At 39.1% G+C, this 27,929-nt stretch overlaps 1 protein-coding gene across 3 annotated transcripts in view; it reads right to left on the bottom strand.

Moving 5' to 3' along the window:
• ARMC8 (armadillo repeat containing 8) overlaps window positions 1-26,008 on the bottom strand; it is a 94,657-nt gene extending 68,649 nt beyond the window's left edge. The window contains exons 1-2 of one of the 3 annotated variants that reach the window (XM_046652843.1): window positions 25,489-26,008; window positions 6,176-6,252 (exon numbers count right to left, since the gene is read on the bottom strand). In XM_046652843.1, coding sequence (XP_046508799.1) covers window positions 6,176-6,252; window positions 25,489-25,533 — 122 coding nt within the window. In that variant the 5' untranslated portion in view covers window positions 25,534-26,008. Of the gene's footprint in view, window positions 1-6,175; window positions 6,253-14,868; window positions 14,899-25,488 lie in introns of those variants that run through there. The other 2 variants (XM_046652850.1, XM_046652857.1) reach the window with 2 other exon arrangements.
• Between the last annotated feature and the right edge of the window lie 1,921 nt (window positions 26,009-27,929).

Raw genomic sequence — 27,929 nt, 5'->3', positions numbered from 1 at the left:
GAGACAGATTAGGGTGGCAGCAATAGGAATCATTAATACAAAGGACATTTTGAGGAAGCAGTTCACGAGATGATTTGATAGGTACAGGAAATGTGGTATGTGACATATCTTGAGTGACTACTTCAAATCTGGGTGCCTGGGTACAGAGAACACTAAGAAGCTTGGAGAATAAATCCCTCAGTAAGACAAAGACCTATCTTAATTTTAGACACACTGAATTATCTTGGAGGTAACAATATCCAGAGAGAAGAGCTAAACAGCAAGCCTGGGGGATAACCCACTCTTTGAGGATGAGAGATGAGGAGCCAATATTAAGATGTTACCAACATGCATTTGTCAGGGAACGTTTTCAGCTAAAATCTAGCTAGAATCTTAAATTTGCCCACTAATAAATGGACTCAAGAGGCGCCTACTTTTACATGGAGGTTAACCTTTCTTTGCCCTGAAAGAGATTAATTTTTAGTGTGGTAGGGAAAAAGGGCTCAGGTACTAAAACAACAAGTACAGTGCCTACCACAGGATATGTCTAAATCAGAGTGTTATGACGGTGATCAAAACCAAAAGAGAAAGTAAATACTGCACTTTGCCATTAAAACAGTAGGAAAAGTAAAAAAAAAAAAAAAAAGAAAGAAAGAAAGAAAAAGAATTGGGATGTAGACCTACTAGAGAAACCAAGTTTCAGGCAATCAGGCATGAGCATATTTATTCCTAAACAAGATAGCATAAGTTTTAACTGAAAACCTAGTATCATCTAAAAACAGAAAATTATTCATTTTAAACCAGTATTACTTTTCACTTACCTGAAGAAGCTCTTGTTTGAAACTTGGTCTAATTGGTGTGAAGTAGCCAAAAAGTACACTGGATATTAAAAACTATAATCTGAGTATAAAGTTTGACCTACTTATGAAAACTCACTGTTTATAAGACATCCACAAAATAAGGAGAAAAATACATATTTGTGGGTAGCTAGAATAAGGCAACATGGTAAACAACTTACAATATTACTTGGACTTGGAAAATTACAAACATACTCACTGCACTGTCCCTGTAATTATAATTATTACAATGTTCTTTTTGGAGAATGTAGCATCCAAACATTGAAGCACAATAAGCTTTCTATTATCCGGCATGGATGGGGGATTGAGATCTACTCATATTCCATTTAAAGTTACCATTGCCATATGTAAACTGCCTTTAAAAGAACTGGATGATGATGAGCTATTATTCAAACTAAAGCTATCTTTAACATAAAGCTTTGATTCAGAAGGCACTTGAGAAACTTATAGTGGGCTTCATTTGAGGTCAACTTAGGCATTTATTGTGCACCTTCTATATGTATAAATTGAACAGAACTGAGAATTGGCAATAATTTAGTTCATTCTTATAAACAAATTACCCGATGGTGTGGATTTTTGGAACGTATGTAGTGTCAGATACAGTTCCAATTTCTATAGATACTGGCTCAGAAATTAGAAGCTATCGCATTTAACTCTTTGTTTTATCAATATATGATTATAAACCACCTTACATTCTCCAAAAATGAAGAGTGCAATTTAATAATTGCATAATAAATGTCAAAATATTTTGATAGCATATTAATAAATATTTTTAATGTATGTAATAATTCTAAAGAACATCAAAAATGTGTTAGAACATGATGGAATAACGCATCAGCATACAGTGAGTGGTTTATTAACATGAAAAGATATACACACATACACATACACATACACAGCTATTCTTGACGTTCAAAGTTAATAACATACAAACAGCTTCTCTATCTAAATGTAAAGACTATGTCAATTTGATCTAATAATTTCTGGAGAATCTTACTACCCTTTTAGCCATAATTCTCTGACTGAATTGTCTCAGAATATCTAGTTTTAAATAAGTAAGACTCAGAATCACTCCATTTCATTTGGTATGAAGCTCATCTTTGTTTACGTTTACCTATCAACACTTTTAAAAGTAACCGATAAAAAGTATTAAGGGGAAAAATAAAAATATATATTTCTTTTTTGGGATGTTTCTTTTGAATTATCCTAAAATTTATCCTTTAGTTTAAAATTTCTCAAAACCCAAAGGCTTCATTTAATGGGAGATCATATCTTTAGTTCATGCAAGAAAATGGAACCTGTCTATACTCTACTGAAACCAGAGGTACGTAATTTTCTGGAACCAGAAAATCGAGACGTCATTACCAGAATAAACTTATTTCATCAATACATTAAAATACTTCAGAAGACACTTTTTAGAAATGGATACCTGGTGAAAACCACACAACAATTCTACAGTTATCCACAACTGCCTGAGTTTACCAGAGAGGTGAGGTCTAGTTTTCTGGTTCTATTCAACTTTGAAACAACAAAGCCAGCCACATTTGCTTACAACATCTTTTGTCTTTCAAACATAGGGCCACATAGGGATACCTGCTGTGATCTTTCCCTGGAGAATCACTAATGTAAAAACCAGATCAGGTGCTCTAATTTAGATATGTTAAAAAACCACAGTGTTTAAGCAGCTTTCACCCACGTTCTACAAAAACATTTGAGCAGTTAATCTTCTCCAACTATGAGATTTAACATGGTTGACCTAATACCGTAGTAACTTCACCAAAATATATCCCGTAATGGTTTTTTTAAAGTCATACACAGATCTCCACACTAGAGAAAGCTCGGAATGTGCTACGCAGTAGTTTACCTGATATACCTACTGTTTGTTGTAGTTGCAAAGGCTACTGATTTCCTTGTTCTCTTTGCTCATCTCTTACTCCAAATCTAATGGTCTTCTATTCAAATATGCATTTGAAACTTTGCTCTTTTAGGACCTGATCCCAAAACTTTGATGCAATAGGATCATTCAAATTTATGCTAAACATTGTACTACTAACAAAAAAATTATCTCTAGATAACTTCTCATTCTTCAACAATTGAAATTAAGGTGTTCTGATGCTTAATAGTATTTTTCAACAAGGGCATACTCACTGACTGGGTAAAAGAGTCTTTTATGACATGGGTTATTGAAAAAGAAGTTCCCTACAGAACCATGGTAGGGCTATGTCTCTAACTCAGCTGAGTAGATTTATTTATATAGACCACGATGAAAACTCATTATTCACCTTTAATTTCTTCAATTCTGTTTTTCCTGATAGTATATTATGTTTTATATGTTCACAGTCTTTACTGAGAAAAATCAAGCTTCATATAGCTAGAAAAATGATTAAAATCCGGCTGTCTTGTAGTTAAAACTAGTTGGTTGGTTCTTTTACGTCGTTCCAATTGGATATTTTGGATACAAAACTGATTACTTCAGCCTCTGTCTCGTTCTTCCCTAAAATTAGGAGGCTACCTTTGGTTGTTTACACTCTGTGGCCACCACCTCCCTTCTACCTACCTATTTTTGTCTAGTAATGGTCTCTGTGTGACTCAATGATGGTTGTGTAATGTGTATAAGAAGGAAAGAATTGGTCAGCTCTCTTCCTAAACATTATTTTGGTTCCCCCTTTCTTCTATCAATACTGTATTATTCCACTACTAGAGAAGGTTACTTAAAACTTAATAAAATGTTAAAAATATAATTCACTTTTCATTGTCTTGACTATGTATAATTAATTTGCAGACAGTGACAAAGTTCAGGAAAGAATTAAGTCAGAAAGAATAAATATTTCTGAGGAAAAGGAAGATTTATCAAATTAGACTACACACACCCCTATAAGGCCAGCTCTATTCTGACATACAGTGGAAAGATTTGGGGTGATCTGTCCCTTGAACCTGTAAACAGATTTTAGTATCATAGCAGTAATCGCACTCACTGGCATGTGTTATAACTCTCACTCTCTTGTCTGAGTCAAGGATTCTAGCCCCTTTCCCTCTTCTCCTTCAGTTTGAGTTGTTTCATCTGTTTGATATTTCTTATTTGAGTTTTCCTTTCTCTTCTTTGAAAAGAATCATCCTATTTTTGAAGTTGTTTTAAATTAGGACCAATAATGACAAGTGCCAATTTGCAGGGATCCACAACATACCAGGCACTGAATTTCATATTTCTGACTTAATTCTTACAACAACTTTACAGATGATGAAGTTGAAGCTCACATAAATTAAGTAACTTGCCTATACACAGCTAGGAAAGGACTTCACTAGGAAACGTCCGAACCAGGACTTCAGCCTCCTGCTGTCTAACCCCAAAGCCCAGGCCCTTTCCCCTCCACCCCCTTCAAAAGCCTTTCTTATCCGTCTCAGCAGACAGCTAAGTGTCTGAGACTTGATAATTTTTTAAGAAGCGTAAGGCTATCAAACCACACCTTAGCTGGTTTGTTATAACACATTCTTCCCGATTTTTTTAATGGTTTTTTGTATATTTTACCAACTTTCAAGAAGCTAGTGTTCTTTGGTAAACAAAAAATTTCAAAAGTGACAAGCAACACTCAAATTAGCTGTTCATATCAGATATAACTCAAGATACAAGTTGTTCACACAGAATTCTTTTTTTTTTAAAGATTTTATTTTTCCTTTTTCTCCCCATAGCCCCCCAGTACATTGTTGTGTATTTCTAGTTGTGGGTCCTTCTAGTTCACACAGAATTCTTGACTGACAAATTTAGCTTTTCTCCTAAACAACCATAGTAGCAGTAATAATAAAAATAATAATAACACCATCTTCTACTATCATTCAATGAATACTTAATGAGCCTGACATTTTCAACTATTTATTGAGGAATCTTAAGTGATTTTTAATCTAGGTGATTAGATTAAATCACCTAAGGATTTCTGGGATTATAAACACAGAAAGCTGTCTGGCTGTGTGCAGGAACTGTCTGCTTGTCTAAGGAAGAGTGTTAAGTTAAACCTATCCCCTCAACTAATTTGTGTGTGTAGGCACAACCCAAACTGACGTATTTAACTGATGTATTTAATATAGCTTTTCTTGGTAATAACCAAACTAGTCTAAAAGTGGGGCTAATTAAATCATTATAAAGTCTCCTGGTGATAGGGACAAAAACAAAGTTAACATAATGGAAAAAATAAGAACTAACACCTCCTATTTCTCTAAACTGAGAAGATGTGAAGATAAGGTGTCAAGTATTCCAGGTGGGTCTCCATCCAGCTCCTCACCTTCCCTTCCAGTTCAATTTCAATAATCAAGCAGCCTTACTCCCTTTTAGCTTGCCTCCACTTTACCAATCCACATCCCCAAGACATCCGGTCTACAATGCCTTTTTTCGGGGGGAAGGGGGTGGCCAGCAAAAGAGGGTTGGGGTTTGAATAAGAACTGTAGTCAGTAGAAACTTCCATAAACAAAGCATCTCAGCCTTGCCATAGTTGAGCGAGAGTTAAACTAAAGGTACTATTTGGCTGATAACACTAACAGGGTAAGAGAAGAAGAAAGGGACTCATTCGGCTTCACTGCTATCCCAGATGTATCTCATCCTGACCCTTTTTTGTGTCCTCCTTCCCCTGGACACAGTTCAGGCCTGTGGGCCCTGTGTGTTTCCCAATCCTCTGAGGAGTCTTAGGCTAGACTTTATTCCTTAGAACTAATGTGTTAAGAGCATGATAATCTGCTCTTTGAAGAATTCATCTTTCAATCTCTTGCAACCTTATCATACTTGTCCCACTTAATTTATTCAAAGCATAATCACCTCAGGTATGTTGCTTAAAAATATGTCCTCTCACCAAACACAAGGAAATTTTGGAGAAAAGAAAGGCATTTAGGTTATCAAGAGTTTATTTAAATTTTCTAATGACTGCTTTCTAAATTCTGATATTTAAAACATCACTCGGACATTCAAACCTTAGAGACAGTCAACGAATTAACCAAAAACAGAACAAAAAAACCTTCTGACCTATTCTCCCACCCCTTTCCAATTATAAAAGATCATCAATTTTATTGTCTTGCTTTTGCTGGATATTAAAGTCACAAAAGCATTCTCCAAAAGAAACATTCTTTAAAATGAAAAACAAGCATTCTACAAAAAAATGAAGCTGACCAAGTCAGTAAACAACTACCCAACAGACAATTCTTTACAGTACAATATTAAAGTCATGAATGTCAAGGAGTCTTTCCAAAACAAAAGAAAAAAGTTATAAGCCTGCATTTTCAGAATTATAATATTTGGCAGATTCAAACACGAAAACAAACAAGACTTTTTGATAGACTCTTAAATACATACTACTTACATGACACCTTGTAGAACTTTCTGGGGATCAGGGTCAAATAGCCTGTCAACATAGTGGCGACTGCTAGCTGTTACTTCCTAGAAAGTGGGGGAAAAATTATGACATCTGAAGCCATGCAAATCACAAATTCACAGCATCACCCACAACATCAAATAGCTATTTAATCTAACTTAAGGTAGATGCATTAGAATTTCTATAAAATACTTATTATATTAAATCATTCTGAGAAAAGCTTGTGACAAGATAAACAATAAGATGGGGAAGAAAGAAGATATCTGGTCTCACTAAAAACATAACTAGACAGTGGGACCTTGGTGGTGAGCCCTGCAAGGTTTGCCAACAAAAGAACTGGGAGTAAGTGTTAAGAAGCAAGCTGAGTTTCTTAATTAACTTAATCACCTACATGTGAATAGCAGATAGGACTGTTGCTTCTGTTCAGTATCCATGAAAGGCAGAGAAAAGCTGGCTCTCGGCAAGGAAAAAGGATAAGGACCCCAGGAACAGTCTCCGAGGGGCAGTCTAGGTCCAAGAGGAAGATCCTCGGATTGATGCAGAGGATCTGCACTGCTAGGAGGCAGGCACATGCAAAATGTAAAAACCAAAATAAAGCAGTTGTCACACTTTCTGTGAGGGAAAAACAACTAAGAATAAGAGTGATTTATCAGGTCCAACAGGATTCTCTAGTCTCAACTGGCTGAGGCTCGGCAGAAGGGGGAGAGTTAGTGCATAAGGAACAAGGGCACTTACCTCCTTTTATTTGTGTTGTGGGGTTTGTCCGCTATGTTATTTCTTGTAATACTTATTTCTGGGGGGTTATGTTTATCTTTTATATTTAATTTTCAATACTTATTATTTAAAACAAAGAATGTATGTCTAAGAACCAGAGAAAAAGAATTTTTGTCCTTTGCTGTTTCTTTCTGAAGTCTGCTGGAATATGCTTATGTACTGCCACTCATTAGCAGTAAATTATTATAGAGAGGAGGAAATACTTTTCCAATCTACCCAGAACTCTTGATCAGAAAAAGAGTTAACTGCCAAGACACAATGCCAGCTTAAGCTTCTGAGTCACCAAAAACAACTCTGGAGAAAAACTGCACAAATTCTAATTTCCTGACAATATAGTTAATCCAAAATCAAAGCATATTTTCACATTATGAGCTTGCTACCAGTATATCCTCATAGGCAAATCAAATTCCCACATTTAGTACGTACTCCATTTATGAAGAACAAACCATGGCAGCAAACAAACAAAACTGATGAAAATTCTTGTGCCCACCAGCATACCATTACAATACCTAATGGGTACCAACAGGGTCTGGTTTCCTCAACATAACAGAATCATAGGGTTAGAAGGACTCAATAATTATCTGTCCCAATCCCTTGGTTAACAAATGAGGGATGATCTTTACCCAGATTGTCAAATGTCAAGTAGGGATGTAAACAACTACACAAATATATCAACAAACAACATAGGAAGAGCAAAATCCAGAGTAAAACTGAAAACAACACTCCTGTAATAAAAACAGATGAGTTTTGTCACTCTATTTGAGCACATGGCTTTCCTGGCTCTCCAATACGGTAAATGCTTCTGAGCATCTCACCCCCTTAGTCTCTATCTAGGGACTGATCTTTGATTTCACTCTTTCTCTCCACACTCTCCCACAGCTCTACATCTCTTGCCTCTCAATGAGGTTTAAAAAAGGGTACTTGGGGTTAAGACTTGTATCTTTTTTTTTTTTTTTTTTTTAATATTTTGCTTTTTTTTCCTTTTTCTCCCCAACCCCCCCCCCCCCCCCCGGTACATAGTTGCATATTTTTAGTTGTGGGTCCTTGTAGTTGTGGCATGTGGGACGCCACCTCAGCATGGCTTGATGAGCGGTGCCATGTCCACACCCAGGATTCAAACTGGCAAAACCCTGGGGCACCGAAGCAGAGTGCATGAACTTAACCACTTGGCCATGGGGCCAGCCCCCAAAACTTGTATCTTAACATAAATTTCACCTATTAATAGCAATGTTCTTTACTGTTCTGTTCCTGGTTCATTCAATTTAACAAGCACTGAGTACCTATTATATGCAAGGCACTGAGGAAGGCATTAAAGACCAAAAAAAAAAAAAAAGAATTTAGTAAGGCATGGCCCCTGCCCACAGGAATTCATGCTCTATTGTAATTGTGTTTACATATTTATACTCCCTACTAGAATACAAAATAGAAGTATACACACATAAAGGCAGCACTGAGGAGGGGTTAATGAACTGGGAGAATCAGTGAAAGCTTCTTAGAGGAGTTGGTTTTGGAAAGTGAACAAGGAAAGAAAGAAGGAATTAGTGTCATAAACACAGCCATAGGGCATGTGAAGCCAACACACACACACCACCTGCAAGTATACCAGTTGCTGGGCTGAAAAGTCTGGAAAGTACAGAGGCAACCACAGAATGTAAAATACAAAAGGCTAACCAATAGGTGGCCCATGACTGGAGAGTTCAGACTGCCTCTTGGTCAAAGTTCTTTGCCAGGTGCCAAAGAAGGTACAAGAGGATGTTAAGAAAGAGCCTTGCATTCAAGGAGCTTCAGTCTATAAGGAGGGTCAGTCATGTACGCAAAAAAATGATCCTCTGAGCTGCCTAGGTAGTAGCAAGCTAAGGGGATATAGTAATTTATTCCATCTTATTTTACTCTGTGCATTCGCCCAACATATTTATTTTTCTGTCTGCGTGGGACAACTCTCATTATTTCACTGCTTTCCTTTGCAGATCAGGTCACTTTCCCCCTCTTATCTCTCCACTCTTCTCTTAAAACGCAGCCTGGAAAATGTAAGAACTTGAGAGAGAAGGTAATTGGTGCAGATATAAATAGGTTGGTCAGGGAAAGCTTCTCCAAGGTGACATTTGAGCAAAGATCTGAAGAAGGTGAAGGAGTAAGTCACGTGGCTATCTGGGGGCAAAGCTTTTTAGGCAAAGAGAACTGCAAATGCAAAAGTTCTGAAATGGGAAGCGCCTGCTGTGATACAAGAACAGGAGGCCATCATAGCTGGAGCAGAACGAGCAAAGGAGAAAGCAGCAGGAGATGAGGTCAGTGAAGAGGGGCCAGATGGTAAAGAGCTGTTTTGTCCAATATGATAGCCACTAGCCTCAGATGGCGACTGAGCATTTGAAATGTGGCTAGGAATTACATTTTAAATTTTTTAACTTTAATTAAAATTTAAACTTAAAAACCAATACTGGATTCAGTTATCAGGAAACTGTTTAAGAATGTTTAGAACTACTTGGGTATGTAAATCTACTTTTTCAACTGTAAATTTTATGAAACCTAAATGCCAGTCAAGTATTTCTGATCAAAATTTAGCATCCAAATTGTGCAAAATACACACCAGATTTTGAAGACTTGATATAAAAAAGTAAAATAATTTGATGTTAATTCCTTATATTGATCACATGTTGAAATAATATTTTGATATATTGGTTACATTAAAATTAATTTCATCTATTTTCTTTTTACTTTTACAGCATGGCTGCTAGAAAAACTACAATTACATATGTAGCTTACATTATTTTTCCACTGGACAGTGCTGGAGTAGAGCTTTGTTGATGACTGTAAGGATTTTGATCTTATGGCATGAGTTGGAAAGCCATTAGACAGGTTTGGGAAAACAGACAGGTTCTGATTTGTTTTAAAAGGATCACTCTGGTTGCAATTTTAGGAACAGACAAAAGTATGGAGTGGGCTAGAGGACGAAAGCAGGGAGGCTAGGTAGGAGGCCATTTCAGTAGTGTGAAATGCTGTTATTTCAGAGATGATGGTAGCCTGAACAAGAGCAAGAGTTTAAGAGTAGTAAGACTTATTCAGATTCCAGGTAAATGCTGAAATTGAAATGACTGTCAAATTGGATATGCTGTCAGACTGGATTCGGGGTGTGAAGGAAAGGAGGAGCCAAGGATAACACTTAAGATTTTTGCCTGCACACCTAGGAAGACTGGGTCACCAGTTAATGAGATAAGGAAGACTGTGGGAGATGCCGGTTTGAGAGAGAAGATCAAAAGTTCACTTTGGGACATGTTAGGGACAGTTGATCTGGGCACTTCTTATTTACTCCAGAAATATGAGAAGCACTGGGGTTCCTTCTTCCCTCCTGCCCACAGAGGCAAGGTTAGGAGGGTTTCTGATGTTCTGTCCTTTCAAGATGTGGCTTCACTCTGACCTCAAAACAACAAGGGCCTTTTAAATTACTTTCTGTAGCTTCCAGCAGCTAGAAGGGATTGTACACATGGTGAGTCCTCCATCCTCCCAACCAATAGAGTGAATGTGCCAAGCAGCCAGCCTAAAGCTCAAGGTACAGTCTGTGCCTATGAAGGAGAGGAGAGCTAGCCAGGGTCAGACTACGATCTCCACTTTTTGGCACAAGGCTTCAAACAAACGACCTAGCAAGACCTCAAAACCCAGCTCTGAACTCATTTTACACATTCAAAGCTGCAATAAAGTCACCACAAATGTACACATTAAAAACCTGTTAGAGTTTATGCTTAATAGTACTCCCCCCAAAATTATATTATGTGAAAAATGTACATGGATCCCTTCAGCAGAAAGTTTGTAGACACCAAATTTGTGACTAGAGAAGAGCTGAATCTACTGTGTGTAGAAATGGGTACTGATCATTAAAAAAAGAAGAGAAGCTTGAAGCAAACTTCTTGCAGGAAAACAAAGACAGAAACGGGTAATGAGTCGCCTTCTGTTGTGGAGAAGTATTATGTGGAAGCAAGTTCCCTTTTATTAGGTGAGCATCTATGATAGGCAGCTTCTAAGACGGCCCCCAGGGATGCCCACCTCCTGCTAGTCAAGCCCTGTGCAATGTCTCCCTTGAGTGAAGACTGGACTTAGTGACTTGATTCTAGCAAACAGAATGCAGCAGAGGTGAAGAGATGTCATTTCACAGTTCTGTCTGTCTGTCTGTCTCTGTCAAAAGCCAGCTGCCATGCTGTGAGTTGCCCTGCAAAGTGGCCCACCTGGCATGGAACTGAGGCCCTTAGTCCAAGAGCCCACATAGAACTAAATCCTGCCAATAACCATGTGAGCGAGCCTGGAAATAGATTCTCCCTCAGTTGAGTCTTCTGGTGAGACGTGACTCCTGCTGACATCCTGACTGCCACCTCAGGAGAGACTTTCCGGCAGAGGCATCAGCTAAGCCACACCTGAATTCCTGACCTACAGAAACTGTGAGATAGTAAACATTGTTTTAAGCAGCCAAGTTTTAGGGTAATTGGTTACATAACAATATAATAGATGACTAATAGACCTTCAAATTTGTCACCAAACCAAGGTAATTTTAAGACTGAAAGAGGGAACTATTAGTAACTGGTACAGAATATTACACATAAACCAAGAGTGTTGGAGACAAACTGAGCCATATAATCCACCTACCTTTTATTGGTCTTTTATAGTACAGTAGACCCCCTTATCCAGAGGGATACGTTCCAAGACCCCCAATGGGTGCCTAAAACCATGGAGAACAGAACCCCATACACACTATGTTTTTTTGCCTATACATACATAACCATGATAAAGTTTAATTTATAAGTAGGCACAGTAATAAATTAACAATAACTAACAACAAAATAGAGCAATTATAACAATATGCTGTAATAAGTTACTTTAGATCTTATCAACCTCAGCATATGATTATTTTTCTTTCCTTATTAAGTCGAGAACTTTCACCTTTTCACTTCTAGGAAGGACTTCATGGCTTCTCTTTGACATATCTGAATTACCAGCATCACTACTCTTGTGCTTTGGGGCCATTATTACGTAAAATAAGGGTGACTTGAACACAAGCCACAACTGATCTGATAACTGAGAAGGCTACTAAGTGACTAACGGGTGGATAGCACGTACAGCATGGATACACTAGACAAAGGGATGATTTCCATCCCAAGCAAGAGGGAGTGGGGCAGTGTGGGATTTCATCACACTACTCAGAATGGTAGGCAATTTAAAACTTGTGAACTGTTTATTTCTGGAATTTTCCATTTAATATTTTCAGACCACAGTTGACCACAGGTAACTGAAACCGCAAAATGTGAAACTGTGGATAAGGGAGGACTACTGTGTATACAGGGTCCGATACTATCCATGGCTTCAGACTTCCACTGGGGGTCGTGGAACGCATCCCCTGCGGATAAGGGGAGACCACTGTGCAAAAGAAAAGAGGAAAAACTTAAGGGCACACTAGAATAGTCTCTAATTGCCCTCCTGAATAAACTACCCATGAGTGGGGTGAATTAAAATTCTGCCTTTTGAAAAAAAATTCTTTAGGAAGGATTTTGAATGTCAAATTACTAAGTCTTAGACTTGCCATGAACAGGATTTAACTCAAAAATTGGGAGAACTAAATGTGTTCAACTGAAGTTTTTGAGTGAAACGGTGAGTTTATTAGACAATGAAGAATGGTAGTTTAAGGGTTAATAAGGAGATATCAAACTTTTCTTTCTGTCATTGAAGTCTTGCTCTACGTCTATTCACTATGACACAGCATTCTTTACTTCTAACGTACTCAGGCACCGGGCGGCAGAAAGAACAAATGATGTGGCATTTGAAGACTTGAGTTGGAGTCCTAGTTCTAACACTCACTAGCTTTGTGACTTAGGGCAAAAATAAAATTTTGAGACTGCTTCTTTAACTATAAAATGGTGATATTACCACATAGCTTGGAGTGTGGATCAAATGAGATAATATACAGGAAAATCCCTCAAAAACTGCAAAAGTACCACACAAATACTGATTTCAGGGAAATTCAATTTCTGTACAAAAAAGTTAATTGCTTTAACAAGTGTACTAATGTGCACTAATGCTCCTCTTGGTTATTTATATTCACGGTTAAAGCCTAATTATTCAAAGATTCTTTTCCTCACCTGATAGTAGCTTTCTCTCAGAGCAAGCTAAGTACTTAGCAAGAAATAAATATGCACTTAAGGGCTGAACTTAAAAATCTAACTTTCATTACTAGAGATTTTTAAAGCTGCTAAAAGATGTATAAACATTTGTACAGTTTTTATCACTAACTTTAGCTATTGCCATGGACTCAGAGAATAGAAGATCACAGTTTAGAATACCAATGTATAGTTCAAGGAAGAATCAATTTACAGTGTTCTCTTTCCCATACAACCAACCCAGAAAGAAAAGGTAGAGAGATAATATTTCTATGATACCTGACACTTATTTAGTATGTTACAGTTTACAAAGCATTTTCATATCTATTTACTCATTTAAATTCATGTGCTCTTTAGAAATTAAAATGTTACAGTTCTCAAAGGAGAATTCTGACCCCTAAGAAATGAATGTTTAAACTAGTGATTGCCAACCAAAATTTAATGCTGATTATTCCACAAACTACTAGGAACTTCAAGATAAAATTGTTCATAATGTTCATCATTCAGCAGTGTCAGGGAAAATCTTGGTTTTGGGGAGAGATAAAAGAAACACGCAAAAAAACAGGACGTTTGAACTTTATAAAGATTTAGTTTAAAACCTATTTCAGGCTGAAATTCAACAGGTGAATATCTTTAATTTACCAGGTATCATTCTAGGTGGTGGTAACAGAGAGAGAAGATAAGAGTCTCTTACCCTCAAGGTGTTCACAGCACAGAAAGGAAACAGATAGAGAAGCAAGTAAGTTACAAGTGTAACTTGAAACACAAGATAAGTGTAACCATGAAAGTGGATACAAGATAAAAAGAAGCTGATACAGTTAACTGAAGTACTGAAGTTAGGGGTGGAATGGGCTATGATGCCTAAACAGTGAGGATGAGTAATCTGAAAGACTAATATTAACTTGCCAGGTGAAAAAGGGAGGAAAAAAAGACAAGGACTCCAGGTGGAGAGCCCAGCACACACAAAACAAAGTTCTGAAGCCATGTGATGTGTTTGAGAAACGGAATTTAGTATTATAATGATATAGTACACACTTGGGAATACAAAACAAGCTGAAGTTGTACTCAATTCAGTCAGCCAACAAATATTTAAACAGCTATGCAGGCCCTGTTCTAGGCAATGACTAAAGACCGCCCCCCCCCCCCAAACAAAAAAGAAAAGAAAAGAAAAGCCTATCTCCGCAGAGCTTGTGTTTCAGCAAGGGGAGAAAGATAAAAAGCAATAAACATAATAATTAAGTGATACAGAATATTAGGGGGCTATACATGCTACAAGGGGAAATGTTTACTAGCACATTTCCATGTCCTTATACTAAAAACTGTCACAAGCTGGGGGGAGGGAGAAGTATAGGAGAGAAAGGGAGGTAACTAGGATACATCTACCATTCAGAAAGTCCCATGTTCTCGGCATCTCAGCAGTTCTAAATAGGGACAGCAATACTCCCTAAGATACATTTTATAAATCCATGGAAGTGATTTTGGCTGTCAAAATGACAACAGGTGTTACTGATTTCTAGTGGGCAAGGACCAAGGATGCCAGACGTTCTGCAATGCATAGGATGACAGGCCCACATCCCCAAAGACTTTCCACTATGCAGTCACACAGGCAAGAAACCCATTTTTAATTATCTGAGCCTAGACTCTAACTCTATTTTATATATAAACAGAAACTATGTTTTGAATCACTCTGCTATACAATCAATTTTCCAAAAATGCAATTAATTCTCATATGAATAAAGAAAAGGTTGTACTTTGTCTTGTTAGGAACTTTACCACAAGTTGTTCATTTTAGCAAGTCATATCAGGGCCGGCCCCGTGGTCGAGTGGTTAAGTCCACATACTCCGCTTCAGCGACCCAGGGTTTCACGGGTTCCGATCTGGACGCGGACATGGCACTGCTCATCAAGCCATGCTGAGGTGGTGTCCCACATGGTACAACCAGAAGGACCTACAACTAAAATATACAACTATGTACTGGGGGGCTTTGGGGAGAAGAAGAAGAAAAAAAAAAGATTGGCAACAGATGTTAGCTCAGGTGCCAATCTTCAAAAAAAAAAAAAAAAAAGAAAGAAAGAAAGTCACATCAAAAACAATACCACTTACTGTATTTAAGTAACCATTCCATCATACCTATATCAGTCTGTAGCGAAGTGGTCACATTCACAGCCAAACTACGGACCTTTGCAAATATATGACTACTTTATTACTTCTTTCTAGTACAGAAGTACCTGAGTATTTGTTCATTTAAATGATATAAATTAGTTTCCTGCTCTTTCTTTCTTAATACAGCTGGGGCATTATGCCAACTCTTAAAGTTACCTGTGAGGATAGTTAACTTATCTATGAACTTCACTTCAGGACAGCCAAGGAGGCTCCACAAAACACATTTTAAGAGGAAGGTGTTAAGTCTGGTAGAGGTAGAGACCACTACCTGAAACAGCTACCACTCCAGTCAGCTGGAGCCCCAGAACCTCTTCCTCATTCCAAAAACTATTTGAAACCAAAATCTGGTTTTCTGATGCCTCCAAAACTTTCAGTCCAAAAAAAAAAAAAAAAAAGACTTCTTTTGTCACTTTCACAATTTTCTGAAATCCCAAATAAGTCTACTGCTTAGATCAGTCACAAATTCACATTATTCATTTTAAAGCTCAGGGACACGACATGTCTGCAGTTGTCCCTAAAGAGATTAGGGCTGCCAGTGTCCAGAATATCAGAAATCAATACTTTAAAATCAGTATCTTACTAAATTGTGCCTTAGTTTAAAATCATATGTTTCCCCCTTTGTTCTGGTAAGATAACCTCACAAAATCCTAAATACTGCCTCACTCTTGCTTGAAGAGTTCTGGTGATGCAAAGCATTTCTCTGCCAGAGTTTGTTTCACTCTGACACTAACTGCTAGACAATTCTTTCCTAATTTTGAGGGGGAAAAAATCTGCCTCCCTCTGGAACAATACCAAAAGGATAATATCATCAACAAAAAAGACTAACCTTTTCCTTGCAGAAAGCTATCATGACCTTCCTACATAGTATTCCAAAATCCCCACTTGCCTCCAAAACGAAGAAAAATTGAAAGAAAATGCCCCAATGCTACTTAAAACCCAAGAGTTTGGAGGATTTCCCCCCCTTTTTTTTTTACTTTTTGTATTCTGGTAAACTTTTGGCCCTGTTAGGACTCAGATTCTCATTCAATTCTTTCAAATCCTTTATACTTTCACATAGCATTTTTGCAACTATTTTTATCCTTAAATTTTCTTTGTCATGGGATTCATTCTTCAGTGTTTGCAGAGGCTCACATCATCCTCCCTCCGAAGATTAATCAAAGCCTTGATAAACTGCAGCCTCTGCAGCTAAACTGCAGCTTTAAAGTTCATAAAATGGCACTTCACAGTTTGGCTGGATCCCATCAGTGTAGAATGTAACATACTTATGACAACTGAGATTGTCATATAATAGAATATAATATGCTTTAATTTCACAAACACAATCAAGAAATACTTAAATATATCATTTTTAACTTAATCTACTTGGATAAGAGGCAATCCTGACCTCTCAATAAATAAAGGCTGAAAAATCAGACTTTAACATGTTGAGAGAACATATTTTAAAATAAACAGTAAATAAATCAGTGCTTATAGAGTTTGAAAATGAAATTCTCACATGTAAGGCAGTGCACATATGTTTTAAAATTTAGATGTTTGGAAATCTGACTCTGACACTTTATATAACAGCATATGACAGTGGGCAAGTCAGCCTCTTTGGTGCTCAGTTTTCCCCAATAAAAAAATGGCAAGGATGAACTCAAGATTATCTGCAAGTTTCTTCCAGGCAAAGATTCCATAATTTCACATTGACACAAAGGAGGATTTTTATTTCATAATAGAAAAACCAGGGCACAGTTAGATTAAAAGGGATATGAAGAGTAGCCTTTACTTTTTCTGTAGTGAGTCTTTAATGTAGTAAAATATTATTACAGCCCTTGTATAACATCAACAATTGCTATTAACATGCTTTGGTAGTCACAAGAACTGGGAGCAATTTAGCATTCATGCTTCTTTCTAATCAAGCACTGCAATGTTTAGCCTTTTAAAGTATAGTACAAATCACAAAGAGTTATTTGGGTCTGGACAATCTTTAAGGTTCCTTCTCACTATTAAATTCTATTTGTTTACTCTTCAATGTGGACGGGACTGTCTGAAGACTGAGGGCCAAGAAGAGATCCCTCCAGAGAGAGTAAATAAACTAAGTAAGGACCTATGGTGCAAAACAGCATAATCTGAAAGTCCAAGGGAGCAAGAACCATCTTTGCGGCGTAGGAATGACAAGGGTTGTGAGGAGTTTTACCAACATTGAGATACTCTCTAGGTTGGCTGAGGTTCATTTAGATGCCTCCCAAGATGATAAGACAGCCCAGGAAACCCACTAGGATGCATTCAAATGCCTAGTTCTCAATCCTGACACAACAGAGTGGGGCTATTTAGACATGGGTATGGTGCTGTCCTGGGCCAAAAGAATAGTTCAAATTATTATTCACGACTGCAATCATGAATTTTAAGATCGCAATGACTTAGAGATCCTAGGTACCATCTTTTATGGTACACATCAAAAGCAGTATTGTCCAGATAGACTAGCTGCCTCCTGATTAAAAAAAAAAAGGCCTTATTTGCTTCAGATTCTTAGAGGCAGTAGACACCCTTGCCTCGGAGCTATCCATGGTGCTTGACTCAGACTCAGCCCACCACTTCCAGCAATTGGTGCATTAGCTAGCTTTCCTATTAAAGTACAACTCAGGATCTGTCTGACCCATTATCCACACTGCAACCTGTGACAATCATGCCAATATTATGGGCCACTTGTGATCTCTGTCTATTCCACTTTGCCTGTGCCCAGATCCACAACTGCCTTACTTTGTCCTAGCTTGGATCTCTAGCTAACCTAGCTCTACCTCCCGGGCCTGCTACACCATGTGCTACACAAAGCTCTTTCTGTAGATATGGAACACTTTGTGGAAGATCACTGGCATACTCTGGGCAAAAGATTATGATTCTTCAGAGCCAAGTCCCCTACATGACACCTTACGTGAGTTTTAAAACCTTATTGGCACAATTTTTACCATTCCAAAATGATTTTAAAATTTTGCTACATATGTTTTTGTGACTGACTTTGGGATGAGTAAAGAACAGCATTGTTAACTCAAGACTGTTGTGTGGGTTTCAGGGATTCCATCAACCCCTTGAGATTATGCAATTCTTTAGGCAGATGCATATTTTTCTGGGGAAGAGGGTGTTGAGACTCTTATCATTAAAAGGTTTAAAACCACTGATCAATATGCTGATGACTCCCAAATGACGATCTTCACCCAGGTTTAAGCACTAGACCTTTTTATCTATGGTGTAATAAACACATTTAGTCTTTGTCCCAGTTTCTGGCATAGAGCTCCTAAAACCCTTGGCATTTCCTGAGTGATATGAGTGTCTCTGCTTATTCATAAGGAGCTCCTTTTGAGCACACCTGAGTTTATGCTAATGAATGATTAGGCCAAGGTGTCCCTAGAAATTCTAACCTCAGGATGGGACCGGTCACCAGAAAGACCAAGTGATTAGAAGGTTGGAATTTTCAGTCCCACTCAGCAACCTCTGGGAAGGCAGAGAGTTGGAGGTTGGAGACTAAAGCTCTATAAAAATTCTTAAATAAAATCTGATGAGCTTCCAGGTTGGTGAATGCATCCATGTGCTGGGAGGGTGGCACACCCCAGTTCTACAGGGACAGAAGTTCCAGCACTTGGGACTCTTCCAGATATTGCCTTATGTACCTCTTCATCTGGCTGTTCATCTGTATCCTTTATAATATCCTTTATAATAAACTGGCAAACAGAAGTAAATGTTTTCCTGAGCTTTGTGAACTGTTCTAACAAATGATCGAACCCAAGGAGGGAGGCATGGGAATCTTTGATTTATAGCTGGTTAGTCAGAGGCACAGAAGAACAACCTGGACTTACAACTGGGATCCAAAGTGGGGGCAGTCTTGTTAGAATGGAGCCCTTAATCTATGAGATCTGACACTATCTTCAGGTAGATAGTGGCAGAATTGAGTTAAATTGTAAGACATCCAGCCAGTGTCCACAGTAAACTGGAGAATTGCTTGGTGGTATAGAAAACACTCCAGAATTTCCAACTGTCTATTGGACACCTCTAAATGGATGTCCAGAAAACACTTCCAACTCAGCATGCCCCAAGTGACACCCATTTTTCCTCCTTACTCCCGTAAGATGTTCCTCTCCTAATCCTCATCACCTCAGTAGATGATACCACCTAGTTGTAAAGGTAAAAATCTTACGAATCACGCTTGATCATGATGACGACTTTCCCTTTTCTCCCTCCCCTTATCCAATCAGTCACCACTTACAACTTTTTGAAAGTCTAATAAGTTCTTAAAACACTGCTGAAGCAAAAGAATCATATGTTCTATAATCATTTCCCAGGTGGTAAAGATCTCCAAATATTAATAAGTCTTAGAGGCGGGAAACTCTTCCCACTGGGCCACAACTGTTCCTTTTTAATAGAAAGCATGACACTGTCTCATCGTTCCCCCTTCCCCAATAACTGAATTACGAATTTACTAGAGGCTGTAGCTAACTCTTCATTCTTCTGATTTTATGGAATGAGGTCAAAACAGTTTTCTTTTACCAAAGTGACAAGTGGAAGCTGTTTCTGCAAAACAGCTCTTATTTGGAATACCTTTCATTCATATCTAAACAATCCCAGGGATCACAGCACCACTGCTCAGTGAAGGCAGATGTTCTCCAATTTCCAGAAAGTAACAGGAATTTTCCTTTGTCAATAATTCCATATCTTTATGCAGAAGCCAACATGACAGATGGCACTACAAAACAACTGCCAAATCAGAAATCAAAAAGACACAAGCCAAAAATCACTGAAATTCCTGGCCCCTGGCACTATTTTAAAATTTGTAATGAGAACGGGAGGAGATAGGAAGCTTAGATCTCCAAGTGAAATCAGAAGACCCCACATGAAGGTGTGTCTAATTCGTGGTAAAGCTTAAAAGACTTCTTGAGCATTTATTGTCTGAATTCAGATGGCAATCTTTCCTTAAAGAGACAGCAAGATGTCTGAAAACATCTCCCATTCTTTACACACTGCCAGTAAAGATTAGGAAGTTCATACTGATTAATTTCTTTTAGAACCACCTCCTGACATACTGTGTGCTTATTAGTGCTTTGTAGAGTAAACCAATGGCAAACCTTAAAATACAGTGACCAGATTTTACTTTGCATTTACTACTAAAAACCAAGAGAAGCCAAATTCATGCTTATAGGATTGGTTGGGCTTAACTTCACAAAAAATTTTTTTCTAACTATTGTCAGTTGTCCATGTAAAAGAGCAAATCAATACACAGCTTAAGGCCAACAAAACGCTTATAATTATCAAGAACAGAACAAAATCAAGGGACATCTAGATTTGGAATATCCTACACAATTTTAACAGCTGCTTGTCAAAAAGGCATAACGGCACTGAGAAAAGATTGTAATGGAGGCAATTAAAATTAATAAGTGTCTTAGTGTTTATATCAGCCTACAATATGATTCAAAAGTGTTTTATTACCTTGCCTCTCTCAAATCATAACAAAGTGACCAAAGTAAAACGCAATCATCCTCTTAACAGGGTCTCTTACAAAGCATAAATTTTCATTTTGATTAAGTACAATTATCAATTTTTTAAAAACAGGTCGTGCTTTTGGTATTATGTCTAATTCTTCACCAAGCCCAAGATTCTGCAGATTTTCTTCTGTTTTTTCTAAAAGTTTTATTTTGTTTTACAATTAAATCTATGATCCATTTTGAATGACTTTTTGTGTAAGATATGAAGTTGAGATCAAAGTTCATTTTTTAACCTATGGTTAAGAGAATGAAAAAATAAACTACATACCAGGAGAAAATATTTGCAAAGCATCTATCTGACAAAAGACTCATATCCAGATCATATTAAGAGTTTTCAAAACTCAACAGTCAAAAAACAAATAGTCCTACTAACAAGTGGGCAAAAGGATATGAAGAAATATTTCATGAAAATATTTCATTCATATTTCAATAAAATGTGGATGGTAAATAAGTAATGAAAATATTTTTGACATTACTAATCCTTAGGGAAATGCAAATTAATACCATGATGAGATATCACTATACATCTGTTAGAATGCCTAAAAGAAAAAATAATGACAATATTAAATGCTGGTGAGGGTGCAGAGAAACTGGATCTCTCATATATTACTGGCGGGAATGTAAAATGGTACAACCACTCCAGAAAAGTCTGTCAGTTTCTTTAAGAACTAATCATACATTTACCACACAACCTAGCAATAGCATTCCTGGGTATTTATCTCAGAGATAAGAGAAGTTATGTCCACAAAAAAACGTGTACATAATCATTCACAGCAGGCTGTAATAGCCAAAAACTGGAAACAAGCAAAACCTCTAACAGGTGAATGGTTCAACAACCTGCGGTACATCCATACCATGGAATACTACTTAGCAATAAAAAGGAATAAACTATTGATACACAAAACAACTTGGATGGCTCTCTCAAGGGCATTATGTTGAGTGACAAAAGCCAATCTCAAAAGGTCACATACTGTATGACTCCATTTACATAACATTATAGAAAATGACAAAATTATAAAGATGTAGAAGAGATTAGTGGCTGCGAAGGGCTAGAGACAGTACAGGAGGGGGAGTAGGTAGCTGCGACTATAAAGAAGTAGCATGAGAGAGATCTTTGTGGTGACAGACTAGTTCTGTATCTTGACTGTGGTAGTGGTTACACAAATGATACACAACTATACACATACTTATACCAACATCAATTTCCTGGTTTTGATATTGTACTATAGTTATATAAAATGTAACCAATGGGGGGAACTGGCTGAACTGTACACTGGGATCTCTCTGTACTATCTTTGCAACTTCTTATGAATCTATAATTATTCCAAAATATAAGTTTTTAAAAAATGAAATCAATGTAAAATCATCCAAAAGTTGGGGAAATATGGGAGAATTTATAAATTTGTTGAAAGGGTGACATAATGCTAAATGCAAACCAAAGAGGGATAGGGGTGATCATGGTGGAGCCTAGAAAGATAGTTGGAGAGTTTGTCCAACTCCCCAAAATAGATAGTTCAAGCATTTACTGAGTACCTAGTATACGCAAGACACAGTGCTATAAATAGTAGTGAGATTAAGAAGAAAAGGGCAAGCCCTTACCTCTGAATTAATTTACTCTCTAAAAAAGTAAGACAGAATAATTATTAAAGGCCTCAGGACCTCTGCAAATGCAGTTCCCTTTGCCTGGAATGCTCTTCTGTTTTTCTAGCTAGGTCTTACTCTCATCCTTGAATCCTCAGATCGTTGTCACTTCTTCATCCTCCATATCATCCTCACCATCCTCCATATTAGATCACGTTCCCTTATTACATGCTTGTATAGCACTCTGTATTTTTCACTCATAACACTAATCATCATTCACAAAGAACTGTGTGAAGATTTGATATCTATTTTCCCTATTATACTAAAATCTCCAAAAGGTCAGAGACAGGTCTGTGTAGCTACCACTGTATTCCCAAACCCAGTGCTATGCCTGGCAAATGATGGAAGCTCAAAGAACATTACATAAATAAATCCATACAAAGCTATAATTTATACGTACAAATGAGTGGGCAGATAACATGAGTTATGGGGTTTGGAAGAACCCAAGAGCTTGAGAAACTTAGTTTATATGGCATAGAAGGTTCACGCAGCGGATAAAGAATCTTATATCCAAAGCTGAACATAAATGTCAGCCCTTTGGTAATAGGAACCCACTAAAGAACTGAACCAGGGAAGCAGTGTGTCCAATGTGTTCTATGGAAAAATTAATGTGGAAAACAGACTTGAACTGAGAGGCTAAGACACCAGGGGCAGTAAAAACTGCAAGGACACTGTGGTAATGCAGGCACAAAATGATAAGGTCCTGAATGAGAGGGTGGCCATGGGAACAGACAGATGTGAGAAACGTTAAGAATGAAGAGCCAACAGAACTTCAAGACTGATTAGATATAGGGTCACGAAAAGAGGGAAGAGTCAAGAGATGATTCAAGAGGTTTAACAGTGAGCGATCAGTGAAAGATAGCACCTTTAATAAAAATGGGAAGTCATGACTAAGTCCTTCTATTAAGAGAAGGAATGCGCTTTGTTGGAAGTGATGGGTAACTAACACAATTAGATGGAGAAAAGTCAAGGCTGGCAAAGTAATGTGTACATTAAGTCACAGTTAAGGTTATAAGAGTAGATGAGATCTCTCAGAGGGGAGAAGGTATAAGGGGCCTTAAATGGAAATCCTTTAAAACCTTTTGATTTGCCTCTTGCTTGAATTATGTTTATCAAGCTATGGAGTCCTTCAGACTGTGAGCTCGCTGAGGGCATGTCTGATCTCATCTTCGCATTCCCTGAAGCATACATTACAGGGTGCTGTGCTACTGGGGCACAATAAGTAGCCTATTAAAGGAATCAATTATTTTCAAGATAACTTCTGATTAATATTTCCTGTTCCACTTGGACTTTGTATTTGGAAAAGTGGTGTTGTGAGTAGTACTTTGACAGGTACAGGCTTCACTTTAAATTAGCAGAATCAGTGAATTTAAACAGTTTAAATCATTTATCCAAAGCTCTGGTTTCCCAAGGCTCTAGGACTGAAGAACTGACAGACTAGACTTTGGGACTGTGAAAACTTAAAAAAAAAAAAAAAAAAAAAAAGCAAGCCCCCAATGAGACTAAAGCTAAAACAAATCCCCACCAGAAGTAAGAAATACTTTAGTTTTTTGAACAAAATTAAACAGGAAATATTATTTACTGAGGGAGTAAGATAAATGAAAATTTCAATTGTATGCACTATACTAGTGGACAATGTACAGAAAGCAAAGAAGCTTCAGGTGAAACGAAGGACAAACTAGATAATTAAAGGGAACTGAGAACAGTCAACACATACTTTTAAAAAAAAAACATAATGAGGGAAAAGTCACTGGCCTGCTCTCCCACCAAACTTTCCTGGGTATTACACTCAGAGGTGGAGTAATGGGGTAATCGGATTCAATACTTATGTCAACAGTATTTCCCCATTTGCAGTTTAGAATAAGAAAAAGGACTACTCGAGTGGATCAGGGGACAAGTTCGTTGACAGCCCCCCCCAAGTTAAATTATCAAGGTTGCAGTACGCCACAACGCTCTAACCCTGAGTCTTAAGGAATTGTCCTAGGTGCTTCCAGATAGGTGTGTTTGCGGAAGAAGCCAGGGAAGAGAAAAGAAACCAACTGGAGTCCGACTCCAGGAACCTGACAAGTCATTTATAATCCAACTGCCCTCTCAACATCAGTGACTCTCACAACAAGTCTAAAAGATCGTCACCCAGTCTTTGTCTGCTTGTTTCCAATAACAGTAAACAGATCATCGGTAAACTGACTATTCTCAGAGTTGGACAGCTCTAATTGGTAGCAAAACCCTTTGAAGTTCTCTCTCAGTAACTTTCACGCCTGGTCCTGGTTCTCTAAAGAGCAACACAGGGAAGGTGGAAGTCGTGCTTTTATTTTTTAAAATCTCTTAAAACAAACAACAAAAAACCTAGGTATTACTTGCCGGCACGTCAATACGTTCCCTCCTTTCAATAGTAGGAAAATCTGATCTTTTTTTTTTCCCCCAACGTTTGACTCTCCTTTAAAGGAAAAAAGAAGGCCAGGCAGAGGTTCCTTTAGCCTCAGAGCTGCGACCTCCAGAGCCGAACGGAGAAAGGGGCTTAAATAGCTACACACACTCAGAGACGCTGCAGCTGATACGAAAGCCCCGCTGCCAAGAAGCAAGCAGCTCTCGCCAAGTCCAGCCCGTAGCCGGTGCTGGGACGCGACAGAAGCCGCACAGACCTGGCCCGGCCGCCGCGATGCCGTGGGGGCCGAGGACCCCGCAGCTCTTCTCGCCACAGCCGCGGGGGCCGAGCGGGCGCTGCCCCCAGGCCGGCGGCTGCCCTCCGCGGGCGCAGCGCTCGGCCGCGGAAAGCGGCAGCGCTCAGAGGAAGGCTCAGGGAAGCGCCCGGCGAGGCTCGAGCCGCGCCGCCGGGCCAGCTGCCCGGACGCCGTCCTGAGCCCCGGCAGCGGCGGCAGCGCCGGAGTTGGAGACGTCTCTGGCTCGGCCGGGATCCCGTCTATCCCGCCTGCCCACCCTCTCTCACACCCCGGCCCAAAGGTGAGCCGGGGGCCACCCCAAGGGGTGGGGCCCAGGAGGTACGCCGCGTTTGGGTGAGCGCTGCGGGCCGGACCCGAGCTCCCGGGCGGGCGGGCGGCTGCGGCGGGTCACTCACCGAGAGGACGCTCATTCGGATTGGGGTCTCCAACAGGCACGCCATCTTGAGCCTTCCCACCGGCCGCCGCCGGCGCCGGCGCGGGGGCCGACACTTTCGACAGCGAACTGTCGGGCCAACGACAGACACCTCTGCAGAAAGTCAGGCAGGGGGACGAGAACAGACCACGCTCTAGACACCGCTGAAGTACGGCCAGGGCCCGCAGGAGGGAGCAGAGGGAAACCGCGCCAGGGGCCTCCTTACGAATCGTCCTCTCAGAAACAGCAGCTACTCCCAGTCTGGATCAGAGGTGGGAGCGGGCAGCAGTTTCCGCATGCGCAGAGAAGATCTGTCGGCCCCACCTGCCGCTCGCGGTGGGCGGACCCACACGGGCCGGGTCTCGCTCCGACGCTGCTAGTTTCACCGATTGATTCATTGCAATTTATGAGTTAGCTTATTCATGTTCCGAAAAACGAGTATGTGGCGTCACATACATAATTTGAAGTTCACTTTCACATTCATTACCTCACGCTTTCTTTGCATCAAAGTCCTAGCGTCATTATCTCCATTTTACAGATGGAGAAACTAGCATCTCAGAACCAGGTCTTCTGCCGCCAATAAGAGGGTTTCACGATGCAACGCTGAAGTGTGACCTGCATCAGCATTATCTGCCCGACTCATTTATTCTGGTGTAGTGTTAAGAATAGATACTCAGGAGCCAGAAGGCTCCTTTAATTCTTGCTACTTCAGTTATGAGCTGTATTACTTCCGGCAAGTTACTTAACCTCCTTACGCTTCCGTTTTCTCTTCTGTAAAATAAGGGTCTTGAGGATGGAGAATGTAAAGCTGTTAGAACATTCCTGGAACGTAGACGGCGTTATATATGTGCTAGCGTTTCTCCAGCCTCTGAGTCAAGTAGAAAAAAATGGGGGCAAATATCTGAATAATTTACACGAAAACGCCCTGATAACTGAAGCCGTATAGAACTATGCTTCTAATTATATTTTCTGACTGATTAATTCAGTTCTCCCACTCTATTTGTATGTGTGTATGTGGACAAAACTGCCCCAACTTGGCTAGACAGCTTTCATTTTCTTGCTGCTCGCAACAAGTAAGTTTTCACAGGATTATTGCAATGAGCCTATGACATTACTTATCTTCCTTCTGTTTCTACAGCCACTCCCTATTCAGGCTATTCCCTCTCCCCTGGACTACAGCAATAGCCTTCTGACTGATCTTGTAGCCTGTGGCCTCTCTTCACTTTGCTCCTCACTGCTTTCCTATCTTCCCCCTGTGCTTGGTTTCTAAATTTATTGTAGCACTAATCATCCTTCCTTATGGGTCTGTGTTCCCTAACAAACTGTTGAGTTTCTGGAAAGTAGGAATTTCATTTTAGGTTTTCCTTCTGTTATAACACGCTTTCCCAAATTTCAGTAGTCCTCGTGCCACCCACACAATCTTTGCCAATCTGCACCCAGGTATTATTATTTACTCAATATTTTTCTTTAAAGCCAATTTCAACTCATTAGATAATTTTAGCCTCATCCTAAACCATAACACTGTAAAATCAAGTTTATTATGCTCCTTATTTTTATTCTAGTGCCTATTAACATAACTACAAAAAGTTAAATGTCCGTGCATGTATCACCTAAAATAGTGTCATGTACTGCATACCAGAACAGAGCAGAGCAGAGCCCTTACACGGAACATACAGAGATATCAATTGAATTTTCAGTTGACATTTGTATGATCTAGAGTTGTTATAGCTGCATTTGATCCGCACTTTGTCCGTTAGCTCAAGCAACCCAACCTCCAGGAAGCCCCTCCCCCAAGTATAGGTTAGGTGACCTCTGCCCCACATCTTCATGCATCACTCTGTCCTTGCCACTAACATAGCATCTCCAACAATATATTGTAATTTTTTTTGTAATTGTTTACTTGTTTGTCTCCCCATTATATACCTCAGGGCAAACCTAAGAATTTTATCTTCTAGGTCTTTTATCTCATTGCCTAGCATAGAATAGTCACTTAGTGAATGTTTGTTGAATGAATTTTTGGCTTAGTTTGGCTACCCCCAAAGGCAGATCCTGGGACAATGATTTGTGTGCAGGTAGTTTATTTGGACGATGTTTGCAAGAAACAGAACTGATGCATCAGGGAGAGTGAGAAAAGAAAGAAGAAAAAGTCAATATAGGGTCCATTATTGAAATCACTGCTTATTCCTTGAGGACCTTGTAGGAACATACAGAATGCCCCCCTGGATATCCATCTTGAGGTTGGAGCATTTAGCCACCTAAGTTGAGGGTTTGTATTTGTTGAGGGTTTCCCAGGGGGCTGTTAACTCTCCACCCTCCTGGATTGTTCTTGTGCATGGAACAGAGAGGGCTTCCTTAACCTGATGTAGAAAAGCAGAATCCATAGGCTCACTTTTGGGGTGGGATAAAGGAATACAGGCAGCAGGA

This window comes from Equus quagga, chromosome 1 (assembly GCF_021613505.1).
Source record: "Equus quagga isolate Etosha38 chromosome 1, UCLA_HA_Equagga_1.0, whole genome shotgun sequence".
Taxonomy (NCBI): domain Eukaryota; kingdom Metazoa; phylum Chordata; class Mammalia; order Perissodactyla; family Equidae; genus Equus; species Equus quagga.
The sequence above is the reverse complement of the archived record's forward strand: the minus strand, read 5'-3'. Positions and strand labels throughout refer to the sequence as shown.